General features: G+C 37.6%; 1 protein-coding gene across 1 annotated transcript in view; it reads right to left on the bottom strand.

Moving 5' to 3' along the window:
- Nucleotides 1-1,695: 1,695 nt before the first annotated feature.
- Nucleotides 1,696-23,786, bottom strand: part of SRBD1 (S1 RNA binding domain 1) — a 132,247-nt gene continuing 110,156 nt past the window's right edge. Inside the window, exons 20-23 of the mRNA XM_074925888.1 lie at nt 21,961-22,137; nt 19,125-19,277; nt 6,336-6,520; nt 1,696-2,809 (exon numbers count right to left, since the gene is read on the bottom strand). Coding sequence (XP_074781989.1) covers nt 2,520-2,809; nt 6,336-6,520; nt 19,125-19,277; nt 21,961-22,137 — 805 coding nt within the window. The 3' untranslated portion in view covers nt 1,696-2,519. The remainder of the gene's footprint in view (nt 2,810-6,335; nt 6,521-19,124; nt 19,278-21,960; nt 22,138-23,786) is intronic.

The raw sequence follows: 23,786 nt of genomic DNA, 5'->3' as shown, positions 1-23,786 counted from the left end.
TTTCTTGGTTTAGAAACTGAAGGGGGAGATGAATTAGAGAAAACAGTCTAGATGCTTTGATGTCAGAAATCTGAAAGCCACAAGAGCTCAAAAGGAAAACTGATTACAAAGGAAGAATTTTAAAATCTCTAGACAAAGATCTGACAAAACCTGAGAAGGTCATATGAACACATACTCATGCTTGTTAGATTCTCATTAGGGTGTTATAATGCCCATGTTCTGGCAGAGATAAAAAAAACTTGCAAAGAAAAAAATACTGGGGGAAGTGGTTAAGACACTGAATTAGCTGACGAATAATGGGATTACATTTGCAGAGCTACAGACATTTAAGACATTGGTAGTCATAAACTTCCCATTTTGGTGTGATTAAAGAAATTCAGAGACATAGAGATGACATTTTCCCTGTGATGCCACAGAATAAGCTTCTGAGTTCTGCTAAGGAGAAAGCAAACTGGTTCATGAGTACGTAAGTTGATTTGTAGGTCAGTCCTCTGAATCTTCACCATTGAAATGAGCTTCAGGAGAAGATCAAGTTTATCTCCTTAGAGAAGGTCAAGCAAATTAATTTCATTGCTAAATGCTTGGACACTGCAGAGATCATATATAAAGCTCAGCAGAACTCAGATAATTCTACTGATGGAGATAGCGATAGAGATATACTGATAGAGAATACTGCAGCATTATCAGTGAACGCATCGCTTGTGGAAGTAAAAAATAACCTCAGCTTGTTTGATTTGCATCTGTGTTTTCAAAGACAGTAACATGGTACCACAATTTCTAATTGCATACCAACAAAATCTGCTTTGCAGAATTATCACAGGAAAATTTCAAAAAGCCTGAGAAACATGTTTCCAAGCTGTGCTGACCTTCACATCATAGAGAAGAGTCGTCTTTTTTTTTTTTTTTTTTCCCACTTTGGTAGACAAATGCAATGAAGCTAGCAAGATCTGTCTCCTTTCTTCTGTCTGCTACATAATTCCATAGTCTCCAAACACACTGTCCACAGCTCACTCTTAATTTTGAGAATTAAAGCACAGAGTTAGGAGATAAATAATGCCAACCTTTCCCTGACTAATATATAGTCCCTGCACCAACAGCTTTGTACATTTGTAGTTAGAAACATTGTCACCAAAGATGTTTGACATTCACTATAGGTGTTGTCTATGCTCATTTGTTAAAGACAGGAGTTTCTGCCAATTTACAGGGAAATTTGATTACTTCAAAGGAATAAATGTCCAATACACCAAAAATTCCCTGGGAAGGCCAGATACATCTGCTGTTGATGGAGGGTCTTCTGCTGCTATACCACTGACTGTAATTTCCAAACTTGGCCAAACTGGTAAACTCTTTGAAACACCACCAAAACAAAAAGTCTCCAGGGGGGAGAAACAAAACTCATGTGCTAGGCACTCCTAGCAGAAAACAATGAGCATTCTTATTAAAACAGAAGTCTAGAAAAGCTTTGCAAGCATCTACAAACAGCAAAAAGTTTATGGAGAATCATGCCTTCACAAGCATAGTGTGTGAAGACAAGTGTTGAAAAATTGTTCTCCACTCAAAACAAGCAGAAAAAAACATTATGTCACAGATGGAAAAAAAAGAATGTCAAGTTAAAGGAGTCGAAGACATACTAGAACTATTTTATTAAATCAGGAACAACATCAGGCCATAGACTGTAGTCGGGTATTAACGCTCAGGAAAGTGCATACCATTCAGAAGGTCAGACAAGTGCATCCTCAAGCTGAAGTGTTACTGATGGAGCATGTGTTGGAAAGAACGAGAACTAGGACTGTTAAATCACTTGTAGAACCAGTACACTGAGAAAAGATGGTCAGAAATGTTTTTATTTTGCACAAGTATAGAACAACATAAATGTCTTTTGACACCTTTGCTCAAAGTTCCTTAAACCCCAAGGTACATCTGAGTGTTAATCAATAACTGAATAAGCAATAATAAGACAGGTAAACACACCTCCTAATAATGTTACTTAAATAAATTAAAGCCAAATATTTCTGAACCATCAATAGTATTAGCAGATACTCTTTTTTCAGTCTACTTTTGAGGAGATGTCATCACTAACTTAAAAAGAACCACTTTTCTCCACCTAGGTACCTTCTTTTAGAATCAACAGGCAAACCAAATGGCTGTTTTCCTGAAGGGGAGCAGTAGATGTGTCTGCTTGTGCAGTACGGACTAAAGATATAGACAGCAAATCTTGCACAGACAGAACAGATAAGAGTTCTGTCTAACAGTCCACTGGAATTTCATTTGCACTGCAGACTAAATAACAAGGTTGCTTGGAGGTAATCCAGTAAACTGTTCCAACAATTATTAACAGAAAGGATTCAAGAAATGTGGAAAAACTGTTAGATTATAAAAAAACAAAAAAGAGAAAAAGCAGCAAGGCTGAAGGTTTCAAGATTTGTTCATTTTCAACATACTCATTAAATGCATGAATCTCCACAACCTTGCTGACATTATTAACCTTTAAAATGAAGGCTCAATCATAAAACACCCTCTCATAAAACACGAATAAGATCCAATGTTATCCTCAATCGAGGAATATCAACATTAAGCACTTTAACTTCCACTCTTTCTCCAGGACCTAACCCCAGGCTTCTTCTCTTCTTCACTTTAGAAAGCTTTGCTTCTGTTATGTTTCGCACTGGAATCAAACCTGCTTTTCCCACACCAATATCAACAAAAACTCCAAATGGCGTTGCATTTTCAACTTTTCCAGTCAGAACAGTACCAACACTTAAGTCTTCGAAGCAGACTATGCTTCTCTTGAAGTCAGGTTTATCAAAATCTGTTATAAGAAACAAGAAACAAAAATAAGACACTGGAGAAAAAACTTGCATTATTTTCTAAGGGCTGTTTCCAGCTAATAATTTCTAATTAAGAAGTCATCGCAAGGTAGCTCTAAGGTACCAAATGGTGCTTCATTACTTTTTAAAAATAAAGACCCATCTGTGAAAACTGATTTATTGTATTTTATACATCACTTTAAAATACTATGATTAATGGAGTAATAAGTATAATGAACCCTGTGTTATGAAACAAGGGGATCAAAAGCATGTAGTATATTAGCTAGTGACTGAAAGATTCTTTAAATTTTCTTGGAGCTAGGGAGAAAAGACTTGAGGTGACTTACTTGAGCTACATAAATTGTACATAAAATCCTATTTCTATACAAATTTTTATATTGGAAGGTGAATACTCAAGTCTCATCATATGCTAAAGAGAAAAGTCAACGAATGCACTGTTCTTAGACTTGCTGCTCATCTGCACTATGACATTACACAATCAAGTGCTTCCCATGACATCACAGCACTAACTCCTTTGTACACACAACTTAAAATTCCAATGTGCATGATTATAAGCGGGTAATACCCCAATATAGTAAAGTTCACATTCTGCATTTAAGGGCACAGATAGATCTTTTAAACTCTCTTGTTACTTGCTTATCACTTTCTACTCCTGCAGAAAACCCTTCTGAGCCATTTTAACAACTTCCATTTCACCATCTTCCTACTGCTGTTTTACCTTTTCCAAGATATAATAGGACTGAGATTTTCCAGAGAGCATCACCAAACAGGATTGCAAACATTTTCCTATATTTGCCTTTGAGAAATAAAATACAGCCCAAACAAATTTATAGCTAAAATGCACTGGAAATCAATCAGTCTAAAACATCACCAGGCTGTGGATAGATATTAGGTTTGAGTGGCAAGGTTTTAGTAGCATGGGGGCTACAGGTGTGGCTTCTATGGGAAGCAGCTGGAAACTTTCCCTATGCCCGATGGAACGAATGCCAGCTGACTCCAAGATGGACCCACCGCTGGCCAGTGCTGAGCCCATCAGCGATGATGATAGTGCCTCTGGATAATGTATTTAAGAGGGGGGGGGAGAAATTGCTGCACAACAGCAACTATAGCCAAAGAGAGGAGTGAGAACATGTGAGAGAAACAACTCTGCAGACCCCAAGGTTAGTGAAGAAGGACAGGAAGGAGGTGCTCCAGGTGCTGGAGCAGCCCATGGTGGGGCAGGCTGTGCCCCTGCAGCCCATGGAGGTGAACGGGGAGCAGATCTTCACCTGCAGCCCGGGGAGAACCCCACAACGGAGCAGGTGGGTGACCAAAGGAGGTTGTGACCCTGTGAGAAGCCCACGCTGGAGCAGGCTCCTGGCAGGACCTGTGACCCCATAGAGAGAGGAGCCCACGCTGGAGCAGGTTTGCTGGCAGTTCATTAACTGCAGCCCATGGGAAGGACTCATGTTGGAAAGGTTTGTGGAAGACTGTCTCCCGTGGGAGGGACCCCACAATGGAGCTGGGGAAGAGTGTAAGGAGTCCTCCCCAAGAAGGAAGGAACAGCAGAGACAACATGTGAAGAACTGACCACAAACCCCATTCCTCTGCACTGCTCAGGAATGGTGAAGAGGTAGAGAAAATCAGTAGAAAAGTGAAGCCCAAGAAGAACAGAGGGATGAGGGAAAAGTGTTTAAGATTTGGTTTTATTTTCTCATTATCTTATTCTGATTTGACTGGTAATAAATTAAATTAATTTTTCCCAAGTTGAGTCTGTTTTGCCTGTGATGATAATTGACAAGTGATCTCTACCTGTCCTTATCTTGACTCATGAGCCTTTTATTATGTTTTCTCTCCCTGTCCAGTTGAGAAGAGTGATAGAGCAGCTTTGATGGGCACCTGGCATCCAGGCAGGGTCAATCCACCACATGATCAAACCACAATCGAGTACACAAGCTGGCAAATGCAGTGATAGGCTTTGAATGACATCAAATTTTCTGCTGAAGGAATGTACCTAAGTGCTCAAGTCCAAAATGGCTAATCCTTTTGTAACACTGAAGTGCAGTAGCACTTCAATGAAAAAAGCAACTAAACAGCCATTCAGGGCAATGAGCACAAGATGACTCAGAGGAATTATGGGAATATTATTAAATGTTATAACCTGTCTGTCCACCCTCCCCTCCATTACTGTTACCTGATTAGCTGTTCAACTTTGATGTTAAAAAGAATTTCTTGCAAGAAATGCCTTGCAAGACCTTGGCCAGAAAAAGATTTTTGAAAGTGTGATAAACCCACGCTTTTCTTTCCCTTTTCCCAAATAATTCTTCCCATTTTCCTTTGTACTAAAATCATTCAGGAAAAATAAACAACACAGAATTTAAATTAAATTTAAGAGGATACATAGGAATGCTACTCTTCATCTGCAGTTCCCTAACATCACATCTCTACTGTTGGGAACAACACGGGAATTGAATCTTAAACCAAGATTATTTTCTTAATCAGGGTACAGTACAAACCATTCAATTTGTCTAAACACTGTTAGATGGGAAGCATCTCCTCACTGGCAGTCACTAGCAGGGTTACAAAGACAATAAATTACAACTATAACAGGCTACGAGACTGCCTACTCCAGTTACGGAGTCTGTCTGTACCAACACTGGATGCATTGATCAGCAGAGCATGAATATTTCCACTGAAGATTCTTTTTTGCTTTTATATCTTCATACGTTAATAGTTTTTCCTACTGTAATTTAGATGTGAGACCACCAGAACAAACGGAAACATAGAAAATACACATTTTCAAGGTCACAAGTGGGAAACATTTATAAAATCAGCAAAGTAGCTACTGATGAATCCAAAAAAGGAGAACAAGTATGTTTGAGGTTTTTTAAGCATAAGTTTATTATTTGTTATTAAGCCTGCATCTTTGCTGCCTACCTTTATCTCTTGCTGTTGTAAGAGAATCCAGCTGTAAGTTTCATTAAACACTAGCATCTCCAGATGTTTTACTTCATTGCTTACCTCATCTTTCTTCCCCTCCACCTCAAACTGTTCAGCACTACTGCAAAGTTTTAACCAAGGTAGGTCATGAGCCATGTGCTCCAATTACACTTGTCTCCAGGATCTAGTGCAATAAAATAGCAGAACTGCACACTACTACAGTAACTGCTCCACAGACCTTTATTACTACTGTTTCAGCTTGGTCTCAGCATTCCCCTCCGTGATGGAGAGCCAACACAGATTTAATCAGTATAGAGTCAACATATTGAAACTATTTCATCTGTTAACAGCCATACAACTCCCCTTCCTATGGCTGAAAATGCCATGATTTAAGACAGGATTCACACTCTTTACCTACGGAGCTGGAAAGAAACATCTGACTATGATATAGTTTTTACCTTGCCTGAGAAAAGAAATGGAGTTATACATCCATGCAAATCTACTGCTGACTTTAAAAGAAGACGACAGTTTTAAAACTAGTACACAGAACAATCAACCGAGATTACAACCTTCAAAACAAAGGTTTACCTGTTCGGATGTCAAAGCCTTCAGGCTGAGTCAGACCATCAATGATCAGCTGCAGCGTGTGCACTGTTGTATTTAGTCTTTTGGCTGTGCCTTCCAGACCTTCCTTTTGAATTACTCCATTTACTTTTTGCTGCATATCTGATTTTCCTATGTCATTTGCATTTCCTCCAATGAAAGACAAAAACCTGGGAAGTTCAAAGATACAAAGAGAGATCTGTAACATCCTGTCGTGAGAACTTAACTGTTGCTATATTTAGGGCGTTTAATTACTTTTGCATTGATGTGCAAACAAAACTTCCAATAATAAAATATGAACAGTGAACAGTTTCCCAAGTTCATATCGTCTCAAATCATCACTGCTCGGACACATACATGGAAACTTAAGAGTCCATCTGCATACATGCATCTCTTGGAACAGATTACAAACTAGAAGCAAAATTTCAAAGTGTATATCACTTTTCAGACTGATTATTTAATCTCATGCTAAAACCAAATTTATGACTGAAAGATGTCTTTTACCATGAAAGTTCTACAATACTGTCATTTACATTGTCACTCTCATTTAAATTAGAATGAATGGCAATTTAGTAAACCAACAATGAACATTTAAAAATCTTAAATTAATACAAAGAACCTCTAACTAAATTTAAGAAAAACTTGACATAAAATACTTCTCTTGTCTATGAACTTCATGACTAAGAATAATTAGTTTTTAAGAAACAAGAAAATTATCAAGTCAAAGCAGTCACACAACATAAACACCCTTATCCTTCCCTATTGTCACACACATACACACGTTGCAGATTGAAACAAATTTGGATGGCCATCTAAAAAGGCTGAAAAGAAATACTTTAAAATAAATGTGTCTTGATTTATGATATTTTTTTTAAAGTAAAACAAAAAACCCAAACCACACTGAGGTTTTAGTTCAGCAATGTTGGCACATATGTTGAGAAGCACAGACCCTAGTCCTTATTACCTGTAGTGATGTAGACAATGTTTATTTATCACTGAATAGATGCCCTTATTTTACTGAAGGACTTAAAAGTGCAAAACAAGTCTTTAATGGATATAAATCAATGAAAATGAGGATGCTGGTCACAGAAGCTGAGTTACATTGTACTAAATAAAGCAATTTGTCATTTTCACAGTAAACATTTCAGTTATCTGTCCCACTGCCCTGCTCTGCATTATCACCAAGAATAAGCCCCTTCTACCCTGCTTTATCATGTCCCTTATTGTTGAGGGGAGGCACATGGGGTTTTTTTGCATGTTCTCCACCATAGCAGACAGGTAAAAGAGTCTGAGTAAACATTCCTTCCAAATTCCTAAAAGAGATCCCTCCTTCCTGTCCTTATCCCTACTTCACAACAGGTGTAAACTCCAAGCCAGGAAAGAAGTGCTGACTAGCAAATTCATGCCCTGCACTTGGTCTGACATTCCAGCTCCCTTAGAAAGCAAAAGTCCCTGGTACTCAACCTCTTTTCCCCCCTCAAAAATACATGCTGTGCTTTTGTCAAAACCTGAGGCTACTATTACTTTTGGCAGGAGACACAGTGGGGTGTTTTTTTGGCTTGTTGTTTTCTTTTCTTTGACCTGAGGAACCCAACTGACATTATTTCAGGTGGTGAGCAATAAAAAGCTATATGCAACGAAATACAAAATTAAATTTCTTTTGGAAAAATGTGTACTGTTAGCTCAAATACATATATTTGCACTTAAAAGTGATAGATATAATTTTCACATTAATTTTCTGAATGCACATAGATCTTTCACATGGAAATGTATGAAAAAAAATGAATAGATTCAGTGGATCTAGATTTAGTGGATAATAATCTCAGGTTTGACTGAATTTTGTTTTGATTGTACTTCAACTTTTGACGTAATTTTTTAAAGTAGTTTGACATGGTTTTGAGACAAAATAAATACCAACACAGACACAAAATTGTTTAGAATATTAAATTAAAATTTTTATTTTCCATAAACTAACCACAAAGCACTACTATTACTCAAATATTTTCTCTAATAAGAGCCTATATATGAAAAGTATCATATCTTCTATGAAGCCATCTTCTCCTGGTCTCAAACGAGCACTAGAAGTGGTTGCAATGGTACTACAGACAACATGCGGAGGCGCAGGCAAAGCGCTCTTCACACAGCTCCTCAGGGCTGCTAATGCTAATGGACAGGCAATGCCCCACCAGAGCACTAGTGACAGGCGGCAGCTGCCCCAGCTTTGACTGACGTGCCAGATGTAACACGGCAAACCCGACCAGCCTCATGACTCAACCTTCTAAATAATGTATGCTTTACCTCCCGCCCCTATAAACAGGTTTGCTGACATTCACGTACTTGGCTTTATTTCACTTCAGATGGAAATTCAGCTGGAGTACCTCCACCAAGCAACATTTTCTCACCATTAGGATTTTGCAGAAGTGCATTCACTTTGTAAATCGATAACAGGGTGGGTTTCGCTGCTAATAAGTGCAACCACATGGAACAGCCACTGATGTATAAAAGAACTCCTGTTATGTACGAAACTGTCAAATGTGTGAATAATGCAATCAGAATGCCCACTCTACATGCAGGCTGCTGGAAAGAAAACCAGCCCAAAACAGGACACAACCCCAGGTGCCTGAGCCCTCAAATACTATTCATGAAAGTTATTTCACCCCTGACTCCTTCCTTAGCCTCCCCCACCTACTGGAAATCCCAGTGAAAGTATTTATCTGATATTAAAAAGGATTCCCCATCTAGACAAGGGTGCTAGGTTTGAGCCTTATGTTATCAATTATAGTTATTTAAACATCTTAACATGGTTACTATTCAGAATAAAATTTGGGGTTCACCTGCAAATGATGCTTAAACATGTGCCCAAGTCTAAGTACATGAGAAGTCCCACCAACCTCAGCAGAATTAATTTTATTCTAAAAATCAGGTATTTGTTTAAGAATATTTCAGAATTACAATGTATATTATAGGCAGAACAGAACACTGTATTAAGGTCCAGCACGCACGTACACACACACAAAAAAATCTTTAATAGAAACGTTATATTTCTTTTTTAGAAATTCTTACTTTTTTAGGTTAGGTTTTGGTAAAACTTATGTATTAAATCCAATCAAAATCAATTGTTTAGCAAATACAGATGTAGTTTTAGAAATGCTATTGAATATAGTTATATATTTAATGTATCATTTTCACTCAAACATAGCCTAAGGGCACTTAGAATAAAAAAAAAAATCAATATAAAGCACAAATGTCTGACTGAGCAGTGGCACATTATATTGATCATTTCTATTTTAAAATGTCTTTGCTAAGAATGTTAGTTTCCTTATTAAAAAAGCAACCCAACAACTTCCTTCAATAGTTATTCCAAGGTCAGAAAACAAGGATTTAGTCAGTATTAAGACTGGGGTATGGCTATGGGGGGAAAAAAAGGTTTCCCTTAATATGCATATTTTTATCTTCATAATGCTAAACTATCTCACCACAACCTTTGAAATATCTCACTTACTCAATTTGTAAATGACAGTTCCAGCTGTACAACATAACATGAATGATCTTGTGCAAAAATGAAAGCCCTTCAAGTATTTTCCTGGCTACATATGTGAACTAAGCAACATGTTGCAGTAGTTCTAGTGCTATGTTTATCTACTAAAAAGATAAAACCTAAAAGTTAACAGAAACGGAAATCGGAAAGATGAGACTTCTTTCTGAAGTGAGGTCATTCTTATAAGATATACTATCCTTATTTCCTCAAATGTTGAGTGTTTTGAGTGAATCACAAACTTTTTGTTCAAGGCACAGGTAAAAGCTGCCAGAGTGTCAGGAGAGTCAGAACAGAATGAAATTTAGCTGGTTTAGAGACTTTAAGTTTTATGGTTTTGAGATTTAGAGGATACTCAGAAACCTGAGCAACCACCTTAGTTTTAAAAGTAATCTTTGCAGTCTTATAGGACCTGCAGAGAATGGTCATGGCTGATGTTTTTATTTAATACATAATTTCATCCATCTTACCCAGATAAAGAAAGAAAAGTAGCATAAATGTAACAAATAAGCACATCATGTTCACTTAACATACACATCTGCACAAAATTATAGCATAGCCCTTGCAATGCTTAAAGATAATGCAAATTTCAGTGGAATGCAAAAAAACAGTCAGAAAAGAGCAAAACTGAGGAAAGCCTTCAGTAAGTTTTTATGAAGTTACTTTAAACACCCCAAAAACCTTCTTATCACGTGCAGGAGTTCTAAAGCTTCGCAAGGGTTTTAGTCACAGTCATTTCTGTTTTATGTAATCATTTCCAGCAACACGACTTAAGAGCTGGGAGTACTGTATTCATTACATTAGAGCAACATGATACACCATTACATCTTGTCACAGTGCACACATGAATTAATGGTAATGCAACATAATCACTCTGAAAACAAAAACAACTTTGCATTAGCATGTGCTTTGTTAGGTAAAATGTACATTCATGACAGTAGCAAACAAATTATGCAGACATTTAGTAATGTTTTGAAATGCAAAAGCATTACTTGCATAATGCAGATGGTGACTGTTCTTGTTCTCACTAGTGATACGATCCTCAATTTTCAACTGCTGATGCAGATTATACATCAAACGATATCTGTGTATTACTCTCTGTAATTAGTTGCTGGACACAGAAACTTAAAGTCTCAAACATATTTAGAACTACTTATGTGGTTTAGCCAGATAAGAATATTTAACCAATATGTTTTTCCTCAAATGCATAAATTATTAATATGATAGATTATCTGACTTCATGCAGAAGACCAGAAAGCACTCAGTTTATGACATTTTGGATGTAGAAATTTAAGAAACAATGAGTTTCTAAATGAAAAAAGAAATTCAGACACAGTTACACTGCAGTGTAGCCACTTGCTACCATACCATTAGGCACGCTGTTGTTAACTGTTTTCATGACTACCAATATATAACTGAAGCGTAACCGGAGATATAAAATAGTGAAACATGATTAGTTATCCACAAAGAATTAGTACTACAGTTAAAGATGATCATTCCATAAAAAAGTTAATTTTTCCCCTTCATAATTTTTTAAAAAATGCAACCAGTAGGAATTTACGTAGGTTTCAAAAATTTCAACAAATGAAAAATACACTATAAATATGAGACCCATAAATCAAGTGGTAACAGGAGAATTTTTTTTATTTCCAAATTCTTTTAATAATTCTTGTTAACTGTATATTTTCCAGCACAGAAAAGTTATAAAATGTCTTTATCAGATGGCAATTAGCAGTGAAAGCCTTTTCTGCTCCTCTATTTACTGACAAGATAACTTTCAAAAATATGTCCTCTAAAAAGCCTGCTACTAAATTGTCAGACCTGTGAATGAACTGACCTTCTAAAGTGATGAATATGAACTATTATTTATCAGGCTTAATGGCACTATTTTTGCAAGTGTTCTCCTTAATTCAGGTTAGTCATTTCCTATTGGAAATTGCCATAAAGATCCATTAATCTACTAATCTTAACTTTTTTTAGGCTTTTTAAAAAGGAACTTAACACTTTTTAGTAAAGTATTATTTTGCACAATAAATAGCTTGAATAAACACACATACGTGTGTGTACATACAAGTACAGTCTTACTGAAGTGGACAAAAGATGTTTGTGATGACTTTGTAGTGAATTTAAGGAAAGGCATCCTACCACAGTAAAAACTATCCTCTGTAAAATATTCACATGTAGGCTACATTAAATAGAACACAACAACTTGTTTTCATTGCTCAAACATGATACCAAGTAACTATTCCCTTCCTGATTTCTATTGTCCTTAAGCATTGCCTCCGTTGCTCAGTGACAACTAGGTGACCTGGACAGAAGCAAACCAGCCCAGCAGAGAGCTGGAAATGGCATCAAACGACAAGTGTGCAGTTCCATAAAGGGCAGGAGGGAAATTCCTCTTTCTTCTGGTGGTCTCTCCCTAACCAGCAGTTTTTCTTCTGCATTTTTTTACATGTCAATATTTGCCTTCAAAGCTAGAAAGTACAGCTTTTCAGCATAGCGACTGAGATACTACAGATCAGCTGCTACCTCCACCCATGTAAAGAGTAGCAGAAATGCCACAGATACTTGAAAAATGATCAGTTCATCTACAACAGAATATAAAATATTATCAATATAAATGCTTTTTCTGAAATGAACATCAAATCCAATTGTTTTACCTTGGTGAAGAATAAGCACATGAATGAGTGCTTTATTGAATCATCTTGAGATTTTGAAGTCCTGGAGACATCAAGCAGCATTATCAATACCCAATGCAGGGTGAGACATGAATCTTGACCGCAAGTCACTCTGCTCGGTATGTCAAAAACTTCTAAGGCAGAACCAACTGCAGTGAGCAGTACTATCCTCTAACAATCAAAGTCCTAAACCTGGGTAATTAGCCAAGGAAGATCCTCACCTGCATTATGCTAAATCACCTTTAGATCTTCTATAAATATTGGTAAAATATTTCGAAGTCAGACTGAAATACAACCTGTCTGCCAGATGCTGTAATCTGTGAGCAGCAAATACACATTCTGAGTGCCAACCCTTAACAAAGAGCATTTTTATGAGATTTAAGTAAAAATCAGTAAATGTTAAGATTCAGTCATACGAAACCAAATGCACCCAGCAGAGTGATACAAGAAAGGAAAACCATTGCATTTTCTTTCCAGCATTTTGGTTTATAAGCATAACCTGGTTGTAACTTCTTGGGACTTCCTAAATATTTCCTCATTTTTTCTAGAAGTTCTTTTACAATATGTACCAAGAAATTGGATATGCTCTACATGTTTTATTAATTGTATGTTGAAGATTCTGCCACTATAAACTGGTTTTCACATATAGACTTTTCAGAAACTCAAAACACAGCTCTGCTTTGCAGGAAAATACACTGCCTACAAAGTTTGTTTGCTTTTTTTTTATTTAACTTTTGGGAAATTCTGATTCATAATATTTAGAGGTGTTTGTAAGCTTCATCTCTGCACATGACAAAGCCAAACCTTGACAGTGTGGAAGTCATGAACAAAAACATTTTGGTGATCTGCAGAGTGTGTTAAATCACCAGTAGGATGTTTTCCAATTATTTTACAGAAATTGTACAGATTTTAAGTCAAGATGTTTAAATGCCATAAATCAATCATACCAGCACCATTTGTGCCACTGTAGTAAAGATTACATCAGTGTTTCCATTATAAAAACCCTATTTTTCAGGGGTTTCTAATTCAGCCATAAAAATTGGCTCCAGCCTAAAGCTTGGCAACCTAAGTCACCACTTGGGAGCAATTCTTTTAACCAATTTTTTTTTTTTTTAATGGATTGGCCTTTCAAGCTACAAAACAGTTCAGAAAAAGAAAATTAGTGGTTTCAAATTTTGGTGAACTTCTATCCCTCAAAAACATTGTTTTAAAAACTGATAATTTTGTATGTCATAAATCTGTAATGTGGACTGCTGCTTTTGGGTAATTTGGATAGAAGCAGTGGATAAAAATCACCATCTTATTTTCTTTAAAAATAAATGTAATTTCCCATAAAAACTTTTAATACAATAAAATTTTCACAAACTACTTTCTCATGGCAAGATATGGTAGACAGTGCATGAGGAAGCCTTTATGACTCATTTATGCAGCATCTATTCCATTCACTTCAATTTCTGTGGTAAGAGGTATGTAATACTGTATACTGATGTCTTGAATCAAACCTGCCGATCTTCAAGACAATGATTCTGCCCTTTGGTAGCACAGATCCACCTGTAAGCTTGACATGGTCCCTGACAATGTTATGTGTAAGCACAGAAAAAGAAAGAAATAAATATTTTGAAAGCAGCAAAGCAACAGAACTCCTTTAAAATTTATTTTGTTTTAAAATATATTAAATACTGATTCTAACCCACTTCTAACAGTCACAATTTTGCTTATGTGTATTAACTTAAATTATACAAATTATCAACTAGGTTTTAAACCTAGTCTTTTGAATTTCAGTAAGATATCTCAAATCAACAACATGAACATGATTTGATCTTCAGGCTCTCATAAGCTTTCTCATGAACATAGGCTCAGCAAAAGGGAATGACAAACCCAGTCTCATCCACTGCCTATCAAAGTGAATAAAACTTGTCAACAGCTCCAGTAAGCTTTGGACTGAATCCTCCATGCAGTCTGAATTCCTAGTAAAATTTTCTCTTAATTCATATTTAGACAGCAAATTGGTTTGGAAAGCCATTTCCATAAGTTAGAAGCTTAACAGCTCATACGGGGTTTTTCTGAAAAGTCATTTAAAATATATAATCATTGTTAAATTATAGCATTAGTTGCTTGAGGGGATGATGTCTGGTTTATATTTAGCCCTTATGTAATCAGTGTCAATTTTTAATACTACACTTATTGGCTTTTGGCAGTTTTCTACAGAGCTGTATTTTCTTTTCTTCAAACAGCTATTTGCAATGAAAAAACATTAGATATATTTGCCCCTTCCCCACACCGTTTTGTGATATCAAGCTACTGTATGTTAATACAATCTATACCATAAAAGTTACCACCTTCATATTTAACAAGCTTTCAAGTAAACTATCTTTTGATTGCAAGAAAAAGAAAAATACTGTTGAACATAAAGTAGATTCATAGAAAGCACAGAAAGCACTTCAAGACTTTTTTTTCACATCAAACTGTGTACAGATACTCATAAACATAAGACAACAGACAAAAGAGGAAAAGCCCAAAGAAAACAGAAAAGACTGATTCAGTTACAGAAACAGATGTTACACTCATTAGTTTTGGTGTTCCATTAGCAGATATTGTTACTGTGTTTTTATATTTGTTTTGATATCAACTGATATTCTTTTGCATTAAAAAAGGGTACGGTACAATACCCACAAGACACTCTTGAATCTAAATACTTCACCTGAAAATTCAGTCTAGGAAGGCAAAGTGTTTGGTGAGAAACAGAACACTGGCAGAGCTGGAAGCTTACTTTAAAGTAATTACATTAGCCAAAGAGAAATGACATGACAGGTAACACTGCTCTGTAACCACATCATACTTCTGCAATAGCTTTGCAGCTCCCCAAGTCCCAACGAGTTTGACCCTGAGCACATTTTAAGAACCAGCAAGGTACCTTCTAAGCAGTGTTGGCTTTGCAATAGGTGGCACCCTCTTCTCTGAATCATGCATAAGCCTGTGACTCAAACCACTATCTTTTGGTTCAGATGTTAAACACATACTGAATTTTTTTATTTTTTTTTTTTTTTAAAAATCATAGAATCGTTTAGGTTGGAAAAGACCTTTAAGATCATTAAGTTCAACTGTAAAACTAGCACGGCCAAGTCCACCACTAAGCCATGTCCCTAAACACTGCATCTACATGTCTCAAATACCTCCAGAGATGGTGACTCAACCACTTCACTTCCTTAGGCAGCCCGTTCCAATACTTGACAACCCTTTTGGTAAAGAGATTTTTCCTAAAATCCAGTCTAGACCTCCCCTGGTGCAACTTGAAGCCATTTCCTCCCGTCCTATCGCTTGCTACCTGGGAGAAGAGACTGATACCCACCTCACTACAACCTCCTTTCAAGTAGTTGTAGAGACAGGTAGAGTCTCCCCTGAGCCTCCCTTTCTCCAGGCTAAACAACCCCCGTTCCCTCAGCCACTCCTCACAAGAGTTGTTCATTAGACCCTTCACCAGCTTTGCTGCTCTTCTCTGGACATGCTCCAGCACCTCAATGTCTTTCTTGTAGTGAGGGGCCCAAAACTGAACACAGTATTCAAGGTATGGCCTCATCAGTGCCGAGTACAGGGGTAAGATCACTTCCTTAGTTCTGCTGGCCATTTCTTATACAAGCCAGGATGCTATTGCTCTTCTTGGCCACCTGGGCACACTGCCAGTTCATATTCAACTAGTTGTTGACCAACATCCCCAGGTCCTTTTCTGCCAGGAAGCTTTCCAGCCACTGTTCCCCAAGCCTGTAACATTGCATGGGGTTGTTGTGACCCAAGTCCAGGAGATGGCACTTGGCCTTGTTGAACCTCATACAATTGGCCTTGTCCCATTGATCCAGCCTGTCCAGATCCCTCTTGTAGACCCTTTTTACCCTCAAGCAGATCAACATTTCCACCCAGTTTGGTGTCATCTGCAAACTTACTGAGGGTGCACTTGATGCCCTCATCCAGATCATTAGTAAAGGTATTAAACAGAACTGGCCCCAATACTAAGCCCTGGAGAACACCACTTGTGACTGGCTGCCAACTGGATTTAACTCTGCTCACCACCACTCTTTGGGCTCAGTCATCCAGTCAGTTTTTTTATCCAGCAAAGAGTACACCCATCCAAGCCATAAGCAGCCAGTTTCTCCAGGGAGAATGCTGCAGGAAATGGTGTCAAAGGCCTTACTAAAGTCAAGGTAGACAACATCCACAGCCTTTCCCTCATCCACTAAGCGGCCACCTTGTCACAGAAGGAGATCAGGTTTGTCAAGCAGGACCTGCCTTTCATAAACCCCCCTGACTGGGGCTGATCAAGGACTGGGGCTGTCCTGTATGTGCTGCTTGATGGCACTCAAGATGATCTGCTCTATAACCTTCCCCAGCACCAAGGTCAGACTGACAGGCCTGGAGCTCCAATAGTGCTAATCCTCAGTTCACAGCCAAATTCCAAATCATGATTATATGATTTGTCATACCTGCTAAAATTGTGTCCAGAATTTCAACTCTGTGTGAATAGCTGAGCTACCATATGCACTAATAATCCCACTCACCACTCCAGATATAAGTCACCTGTGCTGCTCTGGAAATGGTGTCATAATTCTTTATTTACTGACCAACTCTGTGATGGTACTGTACGTAGATAAATTTCTGTAGCATTCCACCATTATCTGGCTATGCTTCTCTGCTCTCTAAAGCAATCTTTCCAAATGAGCCTTTAAGCAAATCTGGTAACACTGTGAACACTTCTACCAATTACTTTATTAGTGTACTAGTGCTGAAAAGCTAAATGGACTATTAACCAAATCCAGATTACTGGATATTTAAATTGAATGAAATACAATATTGAAAATCAACATTAATTTTGAATAACCATTTTTTTTTTAAATTACATTGACTTACTCTGAATAATCTCCAGTAGAAGTGACCAAGCTTCCTCACCCTATAAGCTACCTATTAATGTAAGATTGTTTTAAGATCAGGACCCTGCCTGTTTTTTTCCACAGCTATGCACAGGGCAGAGAACTAGTAACAAATCCTGATGCATAAGAAAAAAGGGAACTGGTTGTGAAAAACGAGAAACCAAAGTTACTTACACACTACTCAAAGAACACGGACTCTAGCAGGCAATTGCACAGTGGCCCTAGAATCAGGTCCAAAGTAGAATAAACTGGCAGGGCGAGGATGAAAACAAAAGTGCATTGCATGCCCACCAGAAGGAAAACATGCAGATCTATTCATAGGAACCTGTATATGCAATTGTCTCTACTGGAAAGAGAACAGAGCACACACTGTAGGGAAGGTGTCCTAAAAATGCAAGGTCCTGTAAGACTTTTTTAGTTAAGAAACTTAAGCTTCATGAGTTCAGAAATTCAGCACATCTCTCTGAGGCTTAAAGATGGTTTTGTTCATAAAACAGGAAGCATGACTCTTTCTCCAGGAATAATATTCTCAATAGAGGTCATAAAAATCCTAAAGCATCTAGCTACTGTTGAAATTAACTCCAGCACATTTTAAGAAAAGAACCTGTTCACTGCAAATCACTTAAAAAAATAAATATATGCCAGTTTATGGTAGGAGATAATGTTTTCTCAAGAGGACAAGCAGAGTCTAATTTCAGCCGGGGCTGATGATAGAAAAGATCACAGCTTATACTAGCATTTAGCAGCTGCAGTATCCCCTAACCAGAGGCACCCATAGAAAAATTATTCTCTTCTTTTAGCCAAAGGTCACTTAGTAAAACCACCATGGTGTTCATGTGTTTGGGCACTTAATCTTTACATCTCGCAATATCAGAATTTAAAAGCTCATAATAAGAACCATGCTCACGTATGTCTGTCCACTTGTGTGCACGCTCACACAAATAAACAAATTCTAGTCGTTAAAATTCACTAAGTAGAAAGTTTGTTTGGCACATGCTGAACATAAGCAACAATGTAAAAGCAGTTCTTAGTGATATAGAGATATTAAAATACCACTAACGAAATTTGTATGGCATTTAAATTACATTATTTTTAAGAATAAATAAAATTATTTTTTTAGTTATGGCCTTTTACATAATGTATGGAGGCAAGGTAGAAGAAAAAAATCAGGTTTTGGACATTTAGAAAAAATTATTTGTCTCCACACCTTGTGAACTGAAAAGTCCAAACTGAAAGTATGTGGCATAAAGAGAGTTGGCAAACAGAAGGAAATTGAGAGAAGTGGCCTCAGTGTGGGGCTAAGTGGTGATATAAAGACGACAGGGTCATGGAAGGAAAGTCTGGTGAAGTTTTTAGAATTCATTGATTTCCTCAGTGAAAATCAACACAAAAACCAAAAAAACCCTCCAAGAATAAAAAGTAAAAACTTGCATGTATGCAAGAGGTAAAATACACCAATTGAAACCCTTCAGTTGTAAAGAACTTCTGAAGCATACCCTTTTCTTGAAGAAAGGGGACAAAGCATCAAATTAATACAAGTATTCCTATCTCAAAAGGTTGAGCAGGTTGTTGTCAGAAAAATCAGTACTTTCATTTTGAAAGCTGACAGTGTCAATGGTTCAAAAGCTTTCTCACTGCTTACCTCATTGCAATGTTGTAAGACTCCGGATGAATACAAGTTTGGTCTAAAGGATTGGGCTGTTGTGAGGCATATGGTGTTGGTTTACTCTTCTTTTTACCCTGTGCACCTGCTTTAGACGAAAGTGCATAACTTCCAAGTTCAGTTTTCTTATTACTGTCAGAAATAAAAAAAGGACGTGTCATTCTTAATGAATTCCTAGCCTGGTGCCCACACACGAAAAACACAATCAGACTTGTATATAATGTTCATTCTTTTTTTTTCTAAAAAAAAGTATTAATCCCCTAAAAGGTCATGGTGGGTAAATCTTAACAATACAAATATAGCATAAAAATAAATATGCCAGTGTATGCATAAATGAATTTAAAATAGAAACAAACATTGGGAAGGGATTCTGGGCTTCATAAAAATTTCTTTATGATTACAAGATTATAAAGAAAACACTACACAACCTATTGTATCATTTGCAATCTGGATAGCATCTCGGGACAACGCATTTACCTACTTGATAAAGATCTTGAGAGGATACTTTCATACTTGACTGTTGAGTAATAGTCTGAATAATTTTAAATTTAAAAAATGTATAATAAAAATTTCCTATTCATACCATCTTTAGGTAAGCAAATTGCATCTTAACCATATCTACAGAACATGGAAAGTGTGTGAATGCTTAAACATCAGAACTCCTTAAATCACATTTGTTGACTTCCTATATTAAATTTCTGAAGAATTCTGCTCAAATATGGGCCAGGTCAAAATATGAAAAATTTCAAATCAGAAGAACTCAGACTGAGATTTGCTTAGAACAGAAGAAAGCTAAAGGTCAAATATATCACTATTTCAGAACTGATAAACTATTTTCATAAAAGTATCTTAATACAGCTTTCCTTAAAACTTAGTGAATACATTACTGACTCCTAATCAGTTAGCTTCAGTTACCATTTGGATTGGTCTTTTTTTTTTTATCTCTAGATAATGAAAAAGCTCCAAAGTCTCAGAGAGATCCACGAACAGATTGCCCACATTGGTAGAACTTTACAGAATACAGGAGAGAAAGAGATCTATCTTCGTGTGTGTAGCATATTTACAACTGTCACACTTCTTCCCTTAAAGTTTCCCTTAAGTAAAATATGTTCAGGATGTACATACATGCAATATAAAGGCATCAAATGACTCCTACTGGCAAAGTTTCCCTTCTTGCCTCTTTTTTTGTTTGTTTTTGTTTCCTACATTCACAAATGGTTCCTGCTTTTGCAGGACAAAAGAGAACCCAGTGAAAGTCTCGGAACTAGCACTTGCACTTTGGGCTCTACCTAGGCATTAATTGTCAGCAGAAATGGAGACATAACTTTCTCTTTTTGTATCAATTTTTGAAATAACCACTATTTGTTAACAAGTACAAAGCACAAAAATTAATTCATGCAGCGCACTACAACCATCAATATGATTAAAGAGAACAAAAATGAAACCTTCTCAAGTCCATTTCAAAAATCTTTGGTTCTGTCACCCAGGCCCACAAGAAATGTTGTGGAGGTGATGGTGTTAGAACTTTATTTTGGCCTCAAACTCCAAAGTTATAGCAGATTTCTCAGGTTATACAGTGTTCTCAAGTTTTATGGAATCTGACTAACATCGGAAGCATGCTCCAGCAAGGAAAAAAATCCCAAAACAATGTTCTTAAACATTTCACCAGTGTACTTTTTTGGGAAAAAAAAAAAGGCATTAGCCTTTTCTTCCTCTGTTGTATTGCAGCATTCACTAAAACAGATCTGTACAGTGTAAGACCTATCGATCATCTACAGCCTTGAAAGCAACTTCTTTGGTCTTCTGGTGCTTACAGTGCGCACCATTTGGCCTGCAGCATGTGTCTCCCTGCCAGATGGGCAACCAATCTGTATACCTTCCACCCAGGCAGTAAGCCAGTCTTAATGTGCCTACCTCCTGCCTGGAAGTTACGTGTGTGCTGTTTGGCCAGCAGCAACTGGGAATACAGTATTGCTTCTGAGCATTGGTTTGGCAAAAAAAATAGCATGTGCTTCCCAGGAAAATATTTTCTGAGAAGAGTCAGTGGCAAAGGGGTGGGGATGGTGTTACCACTGTGCCCTTTCTTAGTTCTTTATGTTGGAAGGAGAAAAGGGAAAGGCAGAAGAGACATTACTCTAGAAAGGGCACTTTCAGTTGTGGAGAGGAAGGATTTCAGGTCAGGAGGAGCACAGTGAATGGTTTCAAAAGGGAAAGGCTTGGTACAGAAACAGGGAATGAGATGACAAAGAAAAGGATGACCCACTGTTGACAAACTGGACTTGGGATAGTGCCTCCTGTATTTGAGACAGAAGGCAGTCACATCATGCTTGCTAGGCACAGGAGTATAGCACAGAGTTTAGCCTCAGCAGCTATTCAACTTTCTCTCTCCAGGTAATGGAATTTAAACTCTCCGAAAATCCACTCTACTTTACTACCATCATATTCTGCAGAGTAACCTTTACCACATTAAAACAAATTTACAAATCTCTAAATTATGCCTGAAACACAAGACCGAGGCTTTAACATCTCAGATCATGACACAACTGCATGCCAAATTTCTTCTACCAATTCAGTGGCAGAATTTGTAACTAAACACTTACTGAAACCCCGACTGAGGGTACTAGGCTAATAAGCCCTGATTATTCAGAGAGAGAACTATCGTCAACCATTGATTTCAAGAAGTTTACTTGGGAAGATGTCTTTCAGAGTGCAAGGGTCTAGGATTCCTCAAGTCTGAATATGAAACAGAGAAGGGGAAAAAGACTTCTCATATTATTTTGGATAATTTAGTGAAGATAGCTAATATTTCTATTACCCGCAGAAGGTCTTTATATATTCTTGATTGAATCTGATGAAGCCAGCACACTGTTGGAAGGATTTGGGACCCAGACCCTTAACTTCCTTGAGCTGTTCGCGGTTTATAAATGGTCCATTCTTCTCTCGCCATTCAATTATATTTTTAGCCCTGTTAGCATTCAGTCCTGCAATGTGTCTACGAGAAAAGTTTAAAGAATACACTTATTAGCATTGAACAGTCATTAATACAAGTGCTATCCATTACAAGGATACACATTACCATAGAAAATCTGGTTTACAAAACTTAAAGAAGGCTAAGAAATTTGCAAATAGACTCTCAGACCAAAGGCATATCTGAAAAAGGATCCCTTCTCTTCGCTCTGTGGAAGGAATCCACTCAAGTCAATAAAACTTAGTACAGCAATATGGTTCTGCACATAGCTAACTAGTAAGCCAGGGATGTGTAATTTACGATCTGTTGGCTATTTCTGTAATGCCAATTCAATTTGTCATGTCTTACGGCCTGCCCCCAGCCGCCCTCTTCAGGAAACGATGTGGGAGGAGGGTTCAGGACAGATAAATTGTTCCTGTGAAAACAGCCCCTTTTTCAGCTATTCTCTTCCAATGGTACCACAACACCTTGCCCCAACATGAAGGGCTGATGCCTGCTATGCAGGAGAGTGGCTGTGAGTTTCTTGCCTTCCTGACAGTTTAACAGATCCACACAGCTTGTTCATTTTCTCTCAGCTGGCTCTTGAGATAAAAGAGCAGCTGGGAACAGGCTGCATGAGCTGTTCTGAGGGCAACTCGGATCTGGCAAAAAACTTACCTGTGAAGTGCAACTGCAGTTAGCAAAGTTTCTTCAGGAAGCAGTGGGTTTGCTGCACATTTTCTGTATGTACATGTGAGTACAACTTTCTGTGTATGGAGTATGTTAATCATAGAAAGAGGGAAAAGAGCTGTGGCGGGCAGCTACTCCTGGCACTAGAGAAGGAAATGTCACCCATCTGACTCTATATATCAGATGCCATTGCTTTAAGTCAACAGCAACTGTGATCTGTTTGTGGAATGGCATGGGCTGATTCTAGAAAAACACCACCAGCAAACCTGGCAAGAATAGTCAATAATCAGGGGGAAAAAACCTGAAACAAAAAAATCCTTCCTTTACTCTCATCCTCAAAAGTTAAAAAAATAATCCAAAGGTGGTAAAACCTCAGAATTAAATTGCAAAGACACACCTTTAACTACAGACAAAATATTAACCATTAGGAATGGAATTTTCTCCAAAAATTTCTTAGAAACTTTATGAAATCCAGCTTATTTACACTGACAAAGGAACGTGATACAGAGTTCACAGAATTTTCCACCGATGATCTCGTATTTCAAGCACGGTACTCAGCAGTAACGCAAGTACTGTAGCATTGTCAATCCTTCCATGTGCAATATCTGTCAAGAAGTTTATTTGATGCATCAGAAAGCCCTACTCACGGTATACCCTAGCTAGGGTGACAATTTCATACACTGCACATGTGAGGGAAACTTAAGACTGACTGCATCTGCACAGAACAGCTGAATTGAACTGCTAAGGATCAAGTTAGATCCAGAACTTGACGCAGCACATGCATCATAAGCCAGGTTAATTAGACCAAAGTACTTAGGCAACATGGTTACCACCTGTAACCATGACCGGACAGTGTCACTTCACATTCACAGTTTTGTGGAGACACAGTAGCACCTCTGTCTAGTGCCCCATGCTGAAATGCACAATATAGTTGCACCCTGCAGAAGGTTGACAGTGCTCAACCACTGCACTTACTCAAGTAGGCTTTTATTCATGGAAGGAAA

Source organism: Athene noctua, chromosome 1 (genome assembly GCF_965140245.1).
Source record: "Athene noctua chromosome 1, bAthNoc1.hap1.1, whole genome shotgun sequence".
Classification (NCBI taxonomy): domain Eukaryota; kingdom Metazoa; phylum Chordata; class Aves; order Strigiformes; family Strigidae; genus Athene; species Athene noctua.
The sequence above is the reverse complement of the archived record's forward strand: the minus strand, read 5'-3'. Positions and strand labels throughout refer to the sequence as shown.